The sequence below is a fragment of the Trachemys scripta genome, chromosome 24, assembly GCF_013100865.1.
Source record: "Trachemys scripta elegans isolate TJP31775 chromosome 24, CAS_Tse_1.0, whole genome shotgun sequence".
In the NCBI taxonomy this organism is placed as follows: Eukaryota; Metazoa; Chordata; order Testudines; family Emydidae; genus Trachemys; species Trachemys scripta.
This window is the reverse complement of record NC_048321.1, coordinates 8,284,715-8,297,406: the sequence shown is the minus strand read 5'-3', so window position 1 is coordinate 8,297,406 and position 12,692 is coordinate 8,284,715. Positions and strand designations below refer to the sequence as shown.

Genomic DNA, 12,692 nt, shown 5'->3' with positions numbered 1-12,692 from the left:
AAGTGGGTGTTAGTCTGTTAGTCTATAAGGTGCCACAGGACTCTAAGCTGAGTCCAGGGTCTCGAGTTAAATCTTTCTAAAAAATCAGTCCCCTTCGTCGCTCAGGCAGCCATGAGGCAAGCGCGCCTGCCGAGCCGATAGGAGAGAGGCGCAAACAGCCTGGTTAGGATAGCGAAACATGGACGCTCAACTGGGTCGTGCAGCCCTCCCTCACTGGAGCAGGTTGCATTGGGGTCCCCTAGGCTGCAGCATCAGGACCAGGTTTTCTAATCTCCCATCTACACCGGCCTTTTAAAATGAGCTTGTGTGGGCAACACTCAAGCTCCCTTCTGGCTCAGGTTACAATGTGGTCGTAATCCAGTCTGGCCCCATGCACAGTGGGGTGGAAAAACTAACGTAGTTGGGACCAGCATAGCTTCTTCAATTGAGCTGAGCCTCTCCTAGGTGGGACCTTTGTCCTACTATAGCGCTTGGCCTTTTGGTACCTTTATTAAAGGGACTGGCTACCCAGCAATAACCTTGTGGTTAGCTGCTAAAATAACATCGATCAACTGTCATGCTTCAGGACTGGAGCTATGATTGCTGCATGGGTCAGGAAGGAAATTCTCTGTCACATTATATGCAGGTGCTTGATGCATGTCCTTTCTCTGATCCCCCAGCTATCAGCCATCATGGGAGGCCCAGGGGCTGATTCGCTCTTTGCCTTGCCCCTTGTGCAGCCACTGATCAGTGCAAATCACCACTTTTCTCACTAGGGAGTGGTGCGCACCCGCTGTGCAAGGGACTGAATGGGTGTGCAGTGCCGGCACGTCAGAGCAGTGGCGCTATGCGTTCACTTTACCCAGCTGTACATGATGCTGCAAGCCCGAGGCACTGAAGAATTGGGCCCAGGGGATGATGATAAGACCTAGCGCCTACAAAGCAGCTACGTGGGCTTAACGGAAGGTGGTTCTTAAAGTGCTGCAAACCCTTGTGTGGCTGCTGCTAGGTCAGTTTACGTTAACCTGATGCTCAAGCATCTTAAATTAAACCCAAATAAGCCTCATTTAAAGTGAACTGTGGCCACGCAGCCTTGTGCACGAGATGAAAATCACTCTCAAACTGATGCCACCCTCCACCTGGGCCAGCGGCCCTGATTCTCCAGGGCAAATCCTTCGCTTGTCATCCTCCTTTGTTTAATTAAGTTTTGTTAATGGAAGAAACATTATGCCCTTTCTTTCTGCCAGAGACGTAGAGGAATGATAGCTGGGCTAGGGAGCCTGAGCTAGGTTCGATTCTTACCTCTGCCACAGATTGCCTGTGTGACCATGGGCAAGTCACTTAGGGAGCGTCTACATTCCCTGCAGCGGTGTGACTGCAGCATGTATAGACAGGCCCGAGCCTGCTAACTGGCGCACCGGTAGCAGTGAAGCCTAGAGCACAGGCAGGGAGCTGAGTGGGTTTGTACGGTCCCTGGTGCTGCAACTTTATTGCTATTGTTACTCAAGCGAGTGAGATCACAGCTAGGTTGGATATGTCTACTCGTGCTGCACTCCCTCCTCTGATCACAGGAGAGACCGACTCTTTGTCTCTCTGTGCCTCAGTTTCCCTGCCTGTAACTTGCCGCCCAGTAGGGCTGTGAGCATTAGACATTGGGATGTGCTCAGACAGCCCAGCGGGGGAAGCAGGGGAGCTGAGAGAGAGACAAAATCTCTTGCTTTCAGCTACGCTTGGTCACAAGCTTGCGAGAGGAGGGGAAACTGAGATCTGGTGTAAAATTATTAAATAAAGAAAAATATACTACTCTTAAATATCTCCTAAAATGTAAAAAAATACAACTCTCGCTTAAAATGATACAGCAGTACGTTTCCCCCCTTGATGTACGCCACACTTCTCTACGCATCAGAAGAGAATTGGCAGCCTTGCTCTATTGTCTAATGTGGACCTAGGTGACCTTAAACTGACCCCCCCCCAATACAGTTCATTTCTCTTTTTAGCTCTGCAGCGAAGGCAAGATATTTAATTCCCTGTTTTGGAGCTCGGCTGGCACCCATTACACCAAAGACCCCCAGCAAAACCAACACAGGTGCTTGTCAATTTCATCCCTTGTTGAAAATAACATTTTTGGCTCCGTGTGTGTCCAGCTGCTATGATTAGATGAAGGGGCACCGGGGACCACACGCCTGTTCAGACCTTCAGATGATGACACATGGGCCCATTGAGCGATTAACCTACAATGTGACAATTAGGGGGCTTTGTTATGTAAATGGGTTATAAAATACAACCAGAGAACCATGACTCCCCTCTCCCCTTTCCTCCAATCAAAGCTGCCCTGAAGTCCAGATTCTGCTCTGTTAGACCGATATGACAAGGATTTACTCCAGATTTACCCCCAGGATAACAGAGAGCAGCATAAAGACGTAGCCCAGTGCATTATTATTATTGTTTTTAAATTAAGAATTGCTCTGTCACCCTGCAAGGTAGAGATCTGGTTTTAAAAACCTTATTTCCTTTCGCACCATCGTTGGGGTCCTGCTGCTTGTTAGAATTAAGTGGCGGGGCAGCGGGGGGGTTAGAGTAATTGAAGATCTGGGTTGGAACTCACTCACCATCCGGATTTTAAGCCAGCACTCCAGCACGTGCTTAAATCCCGTTGGCCTCAGTGGGTGAATGTGTATAAACACTCTCCTGCCATCCAGCAAGGCAACGCGCTTGTGTCTCTTCCAGCGCAAGGTCAGAACAGAATCGAGTCCCTCCATCCCCTTGCTGACAGCAGAAAGGACACGGCCGGGATCCTTCTCTCATGGATTCCAAGCCACGAGATGGGGAAGATGCTGAGACATCGGCCTCACATTAGCTGGGGTTTTAAAGAACATTTAAATTCTAAGCTACGACCAGCGCTGAGAAAGGAGAGCCCCCAAGACAGCTTCTTAGCCTCTTGGTTCCTGGACAGTGCTGGCTTTATAGCGCAGAGAATTAAAGGGCCAGCATGTGACACCCAGCTTGGAATGAAAAAAGGGCATTGGTCCTAAGGAGAGAAGGAAAGCCAGGGTGTGCGTCCACGCTGTGCCCGTAGATGGCGCTGTTCTCCATCCAACATCCACTGCTGCCTATCAGGGTGGGCCCTTTGCAACCCACATTAGGGTGTCTTTAAAATAGCCCCCTGCTGCCCCTAAGGACCTCTGACCTCAGTGCTCCTTCAGCCGAGCAATACATTTGCCCAGCTCGTCCTGGATACACGCGGTGAGCAAACTCTTGGCATAAGATGCCTCGAAGCCCCCGGCAGCACCCAGCACTGCCCAGCCCTGCCTTACGTCAGTTCAATCTGCAGCAGGAAAGAGACAGCAAGAAAAGCCAGTCGGGGCTCGGGTTTGTCCCGTCTCTAATGAGCAAGGCGCGGTGCTTTGGGTGTTGCAAAAATAGAGCCCGTTTGTGTGGAGCGATTGGGCCTTACATGCCCTCAACCCCTGGGGAGTTCCCTCCGGCAAGCGTCCCAGGCAATCGATTTTTCAAGGATCACACTTCCCCTTTGAGAGCGACATAGCTGGGTTGATCTAAGTGTAGATCAGACCTTAGGGTCAACCAAGGAGCTGGGGGAGGGCAGAGAGACAGAGGGCTACAAAGTTAAATACACGAAACGCCTAATTGGAATGACCAGCAACCCACAGACCAGACAGAGGTTAGCATCACTTTCAGGCCAGCTGGGCTGCTGGCCTGGCGCAATGGAGCGCTGATCTCCGTTTGGAGCTCACAGGTGTTACTATCCCACCCTGCCCCCCACCCACCCCAGGCTGTGTTTCTGGATGGCCTCTGTGGGGAGGGACTTGGGGAGAATTAAAAAAAAAAAAGCACAAACAACCACCAAAAGCACAATCCCTAAGCTTCAAAGTCAAATGTTCTCCCCCCAAACAGAAGAAACAATGTTTAAAATCCCTGAATAAACAATAATACAAGAAACCGAGCATCGCTGTATTGTTCAGCTGCAATGGATAATTGGAAGAGGGGAATCGCCCTGGATTAGTGCGTGAAATTCGGTCCAGTTACAGAGGGATAGTTGAGCTGATGTTGGTCCAAAGGAGAAAAAATAATGCTACTTTGCCCTCACACACAGCACCTTTCCTCTAAAGCACTCAACAGAAGGATGCAAGTATCATGGTCCCTGTCTTACAGAGGGGGAAACTGAGGCGCTCGGCACATTAGGACCAGCCACCCACCGGAGCCAAGGATGGAACCGCTGCTCTGATACAGCCTCTGCCATGCCAATGAGATCCTAGACCTGCTGCCTGCAAAATGTATGAATGTCCGATACCACTAGAGTCTACAGGGGTGGATGCCAGCGGCGTCTGGCGCGGCTTGACCAGCGATTTGTGACACCAGCGAGACACGATGCAAGGACGCGTGCAGATCAGGATTTCAAATTCGGTTCACGTGACACAGAGGAACAACTGAGCTCTGCCGGTTTGCTCCCGCAAACCTGGCTTAGGAGCCTGAAACGGATGCTTTGTTAACACCTGAAATCGACGCCACTTTACATACAACTCAAAGGGCCCCGAAAAAGCAGTGGGGGGGGAGGGGAGGTTGCGTTGCTCTCCACACACCACAGGTGGCTGATGAAAAAAATAAACGAGGATTTGGAGAATATTACACAGCCAAGATCCGTGAGCACACGTTGCACGTACTACTAGTTTACACCCACAAGTGTGAAATTAAATGGATCACGTGTTCATCAGCGCACACCCAAGGGCGAGCTCCAACAAGGGATTTTGGGTTACTGCTGCGTGGCAGGGCGCCTAGACGTTAGATGTCCCCTTTGAGGAGCTGGCCCTAGCCCCTAGCTCTGATCAGGAGCTAGGTCAATTGGCGCTTGCCCAGTTAATCCGTTCACACTGCCGCGGCTGGGCCGTTTCCAGCCTGAATTTAGTGCAAAGAGGTTCTTTCCCCCTTCTCCTTCTCAGTCAAGTTTTCTTCCCCCCCTCCTCAACTCCCACAACGAATGAGCCGATTCTCACACACGTAATGACACCGAAAAAAGAGGGGGGAGGCCGGGAAGGAAGGAGCGGTTGGGGGAAGGAGAGCGAAAAAATAAAATCATCGAAATCAGAAAATAAGACATTTCACAGTGTCTAACAACTTGAATCTCCTGTGGGGGAGGAAATCTGGGGGGGGGCACGCCCCACTCACTGCAACACCTGCCCGCGCGTCTCCGGCAGCCTCAACGCTAGCGAGCTGCCCACAGCCAGCGCTGTCGAGGCCAGCAAGATGGGCACGGCTTTCGTGACGCCGACGAAGGAGGTGAAGATGCTGATGCCCAGGACGGCCGCCAGCTTGCAGAGGGCATTGAGGAAGCCGAAGGCTGTCGTCCTAGAGAAGCGGGGAGAGAGGACGAGGTTATGGGCGAGCTAAAGGGGTTGGGGGGGGGCAGTAGGCTGGTAGGCTGGGGATGGGGTTAATGTCCTGTTTCTCCCTAAAAGATGGAGAACAAGTGGGGTCATAGCAGCAGCGGTCCAGCGTTTCAGCCTTGTGGCCTGGGAATCTGGACACCTGCGGTCTATTCCTGGCTCTGCCACTGATCTACTGCATGACCTCGGCCAAGTCCCTTCCCCTCACACCCTTTCTCCATTTCAACTGTGAGTGCTTTGTGGCAGGGCCTGCGTCTCTCTCTGTATACGTACAGCACCCAGCACAATGGGGCCCTGAGCTCAGCTGGGGTGCAGATGCTATCCATAACACCCAATGCTGGAGTGGGGAAAGGGTTTTTATTGTAGACACACACACACACACACACTGTTTAAAGCTCTGCTGTTCGCATGTATTTTTCTATCAGGAAATCAGTCACCCCAGTGTATTTAACACCAATTACGGCAAAGCTGCCATAAAACTCTTCAATGACAGGCCCTGCGTTCTAACTTTAGCTGCAAACTCTCCAGCCTGCCTCTAGTCAGCACAAAGGCCCAGCTTCCATCCCCCTGCCCCACCCGCTTAGAGAAGGGGGATCCTCCTTCCAGGAGCCCCCAAGCCCCCTGCTAAAGCAAAGCCTGGTCCATTTAATGCCTTAATGCCTGGAGCAGCTCCCCAGTCCCTGTACACAGGCCACCTGCTCTCCTCTCCTTTCCTATTGTCTATTTCCAGCCTGCAGCAAGCTGCCGTCAAAGATCCCCTTTTCCTAGGGGGTCTGCACAAAGCCGAGCCCACATGCATCAGGCACAAGGGGAGCCCAGACCATCACCTGGTGCCCATGCAGCAATGCCCCTCGCTCTCAGTGATGGGCCCTCCCGGCAGCCAAGGCCCAAGCCGGCAGCTCTGTGCATCAGTTGGGCCTGCGTGATTTCCCCCCTGCCATCAGGGGTGTCAGCAGCGGTCAGCCGCAGTGACTCAGTCCCAGGTGAAAGGGATGTGATTCATGGCTTAGCCTGGAGGTGGCGCCCTTGAGCCGCTCTGCATTAACAATGCCTTGTCCTCCGCATGTTCAGCCTCAAACCTGCAGCCTCGCCCGCCCCCACCATGCAAATGTTGATGTGCTCCCAGAATCTTTTGTGAGCCTTCCCCAAGCACAAAGGTTGATGGGGAACCCCTGGCATCTCAGGAGGGGGGGGGGGCGGGACAAATTGGCAGCCCAGGGAGAGGGGTTGGGAACCGATTGCAAATGCAGGGGATGCCAGCCGGCAGGCTCAGCGTGCCAGCGTAGGCCTGGTCCGGCTAAACTATGATTGCTGGCTCTTGGGAATGCGGCATAAGATCTCCTCACTGGTCCCCCTCTCCGAGTCAAATTCACCCATGCCGGGGCTCACTCTACAGTCAGTGCCCAATTCACAGATGAGAAAACGGGGGTACAGCAAGAGGAAGTCACAGGTCTGTGCAGCCAGGCAGCAGCAGAGGTGGGAAGAGGACCCCCAGGAGTCCTGTGTCCCAGTGCTCTACTCTGCCCAGTAGACACCACTCCCCACCCAGAGCTGGGACTAGAACTGGCTGAAAAAGAGGGGGGGGGCTTCCTTTCTGTGAAAATTTGTCCAGTTTTAAGAACATGAGAACGGCCATACTGGGGCAGACCAAAGGTCCATCTAGCCCAGTATTCTAGTACACAGACCAACAGTGGCCAATGCCCAGAGGGAATGAATAGAACAGGTAATCATCAAGTGATCCATCCCCTGTCGCCCATTCCCAGCTTCTGGCAAATAGAGGCAAGGGACACCATCTCTGCCCATCCTGGCTAATAGCCATTGATGGACCTATCCTCCATGAACTTAGCTAGTTCTTTTTTGAACCCTGTTACAGTCTTGGCCTTCACAACATCCTCTGGCAAGGAGTTCCAAAGGTTGACTGTGCGTTGTGTGAAGAAATACTTCCTTTTGTTTGTTTTAAACCTGCTGCCTATTCATTTCATTTGGTGACCCCTAGTTCTTGTGTTATGAGGAGGAGTAAATAACACTTCCTGATTTACTTTCTCCACACCAGTCATGAGTTTATAGACCTCTATCATATCCCGCCTTATTCGTCTCTTTTCCAAGCTTAAAAGTCTGAATCTTATTAATCAAAATGTGCCCTCCCACAGCAGGCTGAAATGTCAAAACTGTGGAAATTTTCATGGAAATGAGATTAAGGAAAAATTCCATTTGGGAAGAACTGAAATGGAACTTTTTGGCTTTCCAGCTGCCCTCAGGGAAGGCTCTAGTTAATTTCTTGTGAAATTAACAAGTACCTTCCTGCCCAGTGCTGGAGAGGCAGAGAGCCCTACCACATTGCTTCCCTGTGAACCGCCCCAGCTCTGGGTGGCCGAGAGGGTGACCAGACAGCAAGTGTGAAAAATCAGGACAGGGGGTGGGGGAGTAATAGTCACCTATAGAAGACGAAGTCCCAAATATCAGGACAGTCCCTATAAAATCGGGACATCTGGTCACCCTAGCGCCGGAGAGGTGCTGCTCGTCCCACCGAGCTGGGGCAGGGGGAGGCAGGGGCACTCTGGTCTTTGCCTCTCCATCCCCTGGAGCTGGCATTCAACAAAGGTTTGGTCAAATCTCTGCCTGATTTGGCTCAAGATTTCACTCTGCCAAACTGGCATTTTCCAGCAAAATTAAGTTTAGTTGGTAAGTTTCTGACTGGCTCCTTGCTTCTGCTCTAACCACTAGACTCTCCTTCTGGGGCTGAGAATAGGACCCAGGAGTCTTGACTCCCAGTCATTCTGCTCTAGCCATTGGGCAACCTTCCCTCCCCCCAACATGCAGCGTCCTTCAGGCCCTAACCGGTATTTATCGTTACCGCATCGTGTTCCCAAAGCTACCAGTCGAGGTGGTAATCCAGGATTCCTCCTTCTCAGCCACCCCGAGGTGGCGTCACGGGACCAGCCCACGTCTGGACTGGGCATCCCGGGATCAGGACGTGCTCTGCCTTGGGTGGATAATGGAGGCAGAGACTTGTACCTTTTGTCCGAGGGGTAGAGCTCCACCGTCAGCACGTCCAAGGCATTCCAGGAGGCGATGCTGACCCCGCCGAAAAGGCAGAGCAGGGCGATCATGGCTGACTCGCTGTTCCCGAACGACAGGAAGAAGCAGCTGACGCACGACATCACGCTGGAGCCGGCTGCAGCAGGACGAGGAGAGGCGTGTTAGGCTGGGGAGGAGGGTGTATCCGCAGGTACAGGCCTGGCTGGAATCGGACCTGGTCAAAGCCAGCATCACCCGCCTGGTGCAAGAACCTTCTCCTATGCATCAGTCCTGCAAGGCCTCCTGACCGTCCCCTCCACACAACCCAGTGCAAGAGCCTTCTCTTCTCCAGCCTCCCTGCCCTGCCCACCAGCTCTCCTTGCTCCTTCGTTCTGCCGGTGCGAGAGCCACAGACTGCAATTCTGCCAGGCCCTCCAGCTACAAGAGGCCGCTGAAGCAACTGGCCCGAATCCTAGCCGTGCCGCTGCTCTGCAAGGAGAAGTTTCCCCTCGGTGCCGGTCAAGGCGGAGAAGGTTCACTGGGAACAGCTGATGCCTATGATACAAGTGGATCTAGCTCAGGCATCAGTCAAGGAATAGAGCCAGTTGGGAATTTTTCAATCAACATTTCTTTTTTTTGGGTAGGAAAATGGAATCATTGAACCTGTTCGTGGGAAAGGGTCAAATCTGATGAATTTCCCCTTTCGAACCATTTGAGGAGTTCTGTCGTTCAGCTTAAAATGATTTTTCATTTTGAAACGTTGTTCGGGTCTGATAAACACCCGTCTTTTCAAAAGAGAAGAGGTGGAACTAAAAACCAAACCTTTGGAAACGATCGAAACGGAATGGGTCACCGGCCGGGTTCGGAAAGAAAACATTCTGGTTTTCAGTTCGGGACCATGTTTAAGATTTTCAAATTTTTTGTCCCGAATCTGGATGGGGGGAAACTTTGAAATCTCAAAAATTTTCACGCGCTGGGGAAACCTTTCCTTCCCAGCTCTACCAAGGAGGCATGCAGCCAGCCTGGGGATTTCTGTTAATGGGGGAGACCCTCTCTGGCCAGGAGGGGGCAGCTGCAACTTCAAGCCACAGGGAAGCTGGATTAAAGGGGCAGGGGTCAATTTTTGCTCTTGCAGCCAGGGTCTACAGGGGGATCAGTGCAGAAGGAACAGGCTATCCCTATCCCCATGCTGCCACCACCACTTCCCCTGCCAGTCCCAAGGCAGCATCCCCGCCCCTCACCTAGCATCCGAAGGCGCCCGATCTTGTCCATGAGCAGGGCCGAGACAATGTTCCCCGGCAGCACGGCCAGGGTGCCCAGGAAGCTAACGAAGTAGATCATGTAGGCGTTGTTCTCATCGCTGAAGTCCAGCTGGCAGCCCTCTTTGTTGTGCAGGAAGCTGCTGTTGGCCATTTTGGAGTTGATGAATTTGTACTCAAACAGGTCTGCGGAGAGGGAGAAGACGACACTGGGCGTGGCCTTGCACTGAGCTGCAGAGCGATTAGCAGGCCGTTTGCCCCTCCCACCAAGCAATGGGGGGTGGCAGATGGGCTGTGATGCAGCCACCTCTGGGGTGGAGCGCAGCAGCTGCTTAAAGGATGGACAGCAACATTGCCCAGGGTTTGCGCACCCAGCACCGAAAAGCAAACCACTTCTCATGTGCAACGCGGCTGCTGTTTAGCGGCCTCGCAGCAACGCTGCGCAGCTGTCACCCACCCACCGCTGAAAAGCAGCCACCTCTGGGACAGAGCGTGGCTGCTGTTTAGTGGCTACACAGCAACGCTTCACAGGGATTGCTCACCCACCACTGAAATGCAGCCACCTCTGAAGTGGAACACAGCTGCTGTTCAACAGCGGTGCTGGAAGTGGCGATAGAAATGCAGGGGACTTGTAAGCCACCGGGGTGTAATTAACCAAGTAACCAAGACTAACCCTTTTCTGTTTTGCAGACTGACCCAGAGAATCAACATGAACATTAGGGCGCCTGGGTTTTAATGGCTAGATCCAAGCCCACCAGAGGGCAGAATGAGTCAGTGCCGCATTGCAATACAGGGAGGGTGGGACACAGAGGTCCCGAGTGGTCATTTGTTCTCGCACACAGGGCCAGCCTTGGGGTGGCATCTGTCCCAGGGGAAGATGGCTTTTTGGGGGGAGACGAGGGGGGTAAATTTGTTCCCCCTTCCACAGCGTTTGTTGAGGCCTTTCAGAAAATACGTGGGTTAGCGGCTCCAGCTGCCTGATCTCTCCTTGTCTAGGGCTCCCCTCCCAAAGCCCATCAGGGTCTATTCAGTGCCGAGTCACCGCAAGGCGGCTGATTAGCACGGCCCGGAGAATATTTAACAGCAGCCTCACAGCAAGTGCAGCAATTTCAAGCCCCGCAGAGGGCCAGGTGGGGAATTAAGGCCCTAAAACAAAACAGCCCTGGCCCAATCCTCCTCCACGCGGCACCTTGCCCAGCCATTTCCACTGGTGCAAAGTGGTTCCTGGATGCTGCCTGGTAGCTTTTTACACCCCCTTTTGCATCGGTGTGTGGAAATGGCTGCAGATGGGGGCAGGGCAGTGGAGAATCAGGCCCCCTGTTTGTTCTCCCGTCACGCTGGTTGAGACGCTGCCCTCCACTGACACACACACACACCCCAAAACATCACGTTCATGTCGCTTGCCCTCCCCTTCCAGGGACCCCAAAAGCAGCATCTGCACTACTTAGGCTAGCGAACACAAGGGCGATTAATCCTCATGCTCCATGGCACAAGCTGACCACCAGCTGGCCGGTCAGGAAGGAACCTCCCCTATGAGGAATACTATTAGCCAGCAAAGTCCAGTGTTGGAGATTTCAGCCTGTCTCTAAGGGCATGTCTACACTGCAAAATACGGTGTGTTCTTAACATGGGTTAACTAACCCACATTAGCTAGCTCGGGTTCAAATAGAAGTGAAGACACAGCAACTTGGCTTTTAACAGGGCTTAGTATCTCAAGTTCAGTCCCTGGCTGCCTTATGAACTTGAATTTGAGCAGCTGACCCAAACTGCCAGGTCTGTACTGCTATGTTAACCTGATTCAGCGAACCCAAGTTCAGAACACACCTTTGCAGTAAAGACATAAGCTAAAAGCCAGAGTCAGTGTGGCCCAGTGGATCTGGTACTGTCTCAGGGGTCTCAACCTATTTATCACTGTGGGCCGTATCCAATATTATGGCCCTGAGGATGTCACATGGGCTGCAGCTCTGTGCTGATTGGGCCAGGTTGAGACCCACCGGTCTAGATGGCCCATTGACTTGTTACAGGGCAGCAGGAAGTTACCTGTGTTGTAGAAGACAGTGGAGAAGAAGGAGCAGTTCTTGAAGAAGGTGTTGCTGGAGGTGATGTCTTCGAAGTAGCAGTCCTCAAACAGGGAGTCCTCAAAGGAGACGGATTTCAACTTGAGGCCGATGAACCTGCCAGGCACGAACCCGGGGACTGAGCGACCCAAGAGCGACTGGGATAGGGGGCGTGGGAAGTGTGGGTCCCTCCATCACGGGGGAACAAAAATGGTTTCTGGACCTTGCTAAGCCAGACACTGGATGTTCGGAGACCCCTTCTGTGCAATGAGTTTGGTGGGTCTCAGTTCAGTATCCACGACTGGGAGTTAATTAAGTATCTGCAGTTGGCACAGCAGATAACTCAAGGCTTGCATGGACTGTGGGGGTCCGTAAAGGCAGGGGTCGGTGTGTGGCGGGGTGAGGGGCAAGCTTGCCCTGTTGATGCCCGTGCTCTGGTTACACAAAGGATCCCAACCTCCCCAGCTGCACTCCTGGTGAGTTTCTGGCTGCATTTCCTCCAGCACCTAGTTATTCATGCAGCCCTCCTCCCCTCGAGCCCAGAGACCTCCTCCCGGCACTGCCCAGACTAGCGATCCCCCAGCGCAGGTACATGCAGCCCATTCTCTGCAACCACGGAGCCATGTTAGACCCCACCAACCTCCCAGTGTCTTTGCAGGCTCTGCCCAGTACAGGACACCTGGTTGTTTTCCCATGAGCACGGCCCCCCAGCACCTCGACCCATCTCACAAGGGTCAAAGAGGGCTCTTGCTAATTGCCCTGGGGGTGAGGAGGGACGACCCATCACTCACTTGTCGTTGTAGTATTCACCGTTGCGGTGGATCTGGTTCTCCAGGGTGAAGTTGAAGGTGAAGTGCTCCACCTTCTCGCGGGTGAAGAGCTTGGTGCGGGAGGCATATTCGATGTTCTGTAAATGCTTGATCATGTCTGGGAACCAGACAGTCAAGCCGTAGTAACTATCAGAGAGAGAGAGAGAGAGA

The 12,692-nt window shown here is 52.9% G+C and overlaps 1 protein-coding gene across 2 annotated transcripts in view; it reads right to left on the bottom strand.

Moving 5' to 3' along the window:
• Nucleotides 1–12,692, bottom strand: part of SV2A (synaptic vesicle glycoprotein 2A) — a 56,658-nt gene continuing 43,966 nt past the window's right edge. For both annotated transcript variants that reach the window (XM_034756786.1, XM_034756785.1), the window contains 5 exons: nucleotides 12,504–12,668; nucleotides 11,696–11,829; nucleotides 9,638–9,841; nucleotides 8,394–8,553; nucleotides 1–5,340 (listed from right to left, as the gene is read on the bottom strand). In XM_034756786.1, coding sequence (XP_034612677.1) covers nucleotides 5,157–5,340; nucleotides 8,394–8,553; nucleotides 9,638–9,841; nucleotides 11,696–11,829; nucleotides 12,504–12,668 — 847 coding nt within the window. In that variant the 3' untranslated portion in view covers nucleotides 1–5,156. The remainder of the gene's footprint in view (nucleotides 5,341–8,393; nucleotides 8,554–9,637; nucleotides 9,842–11,695; nucleotides 11,830–12,503; nucleotides 12,669–12,692) is intronic.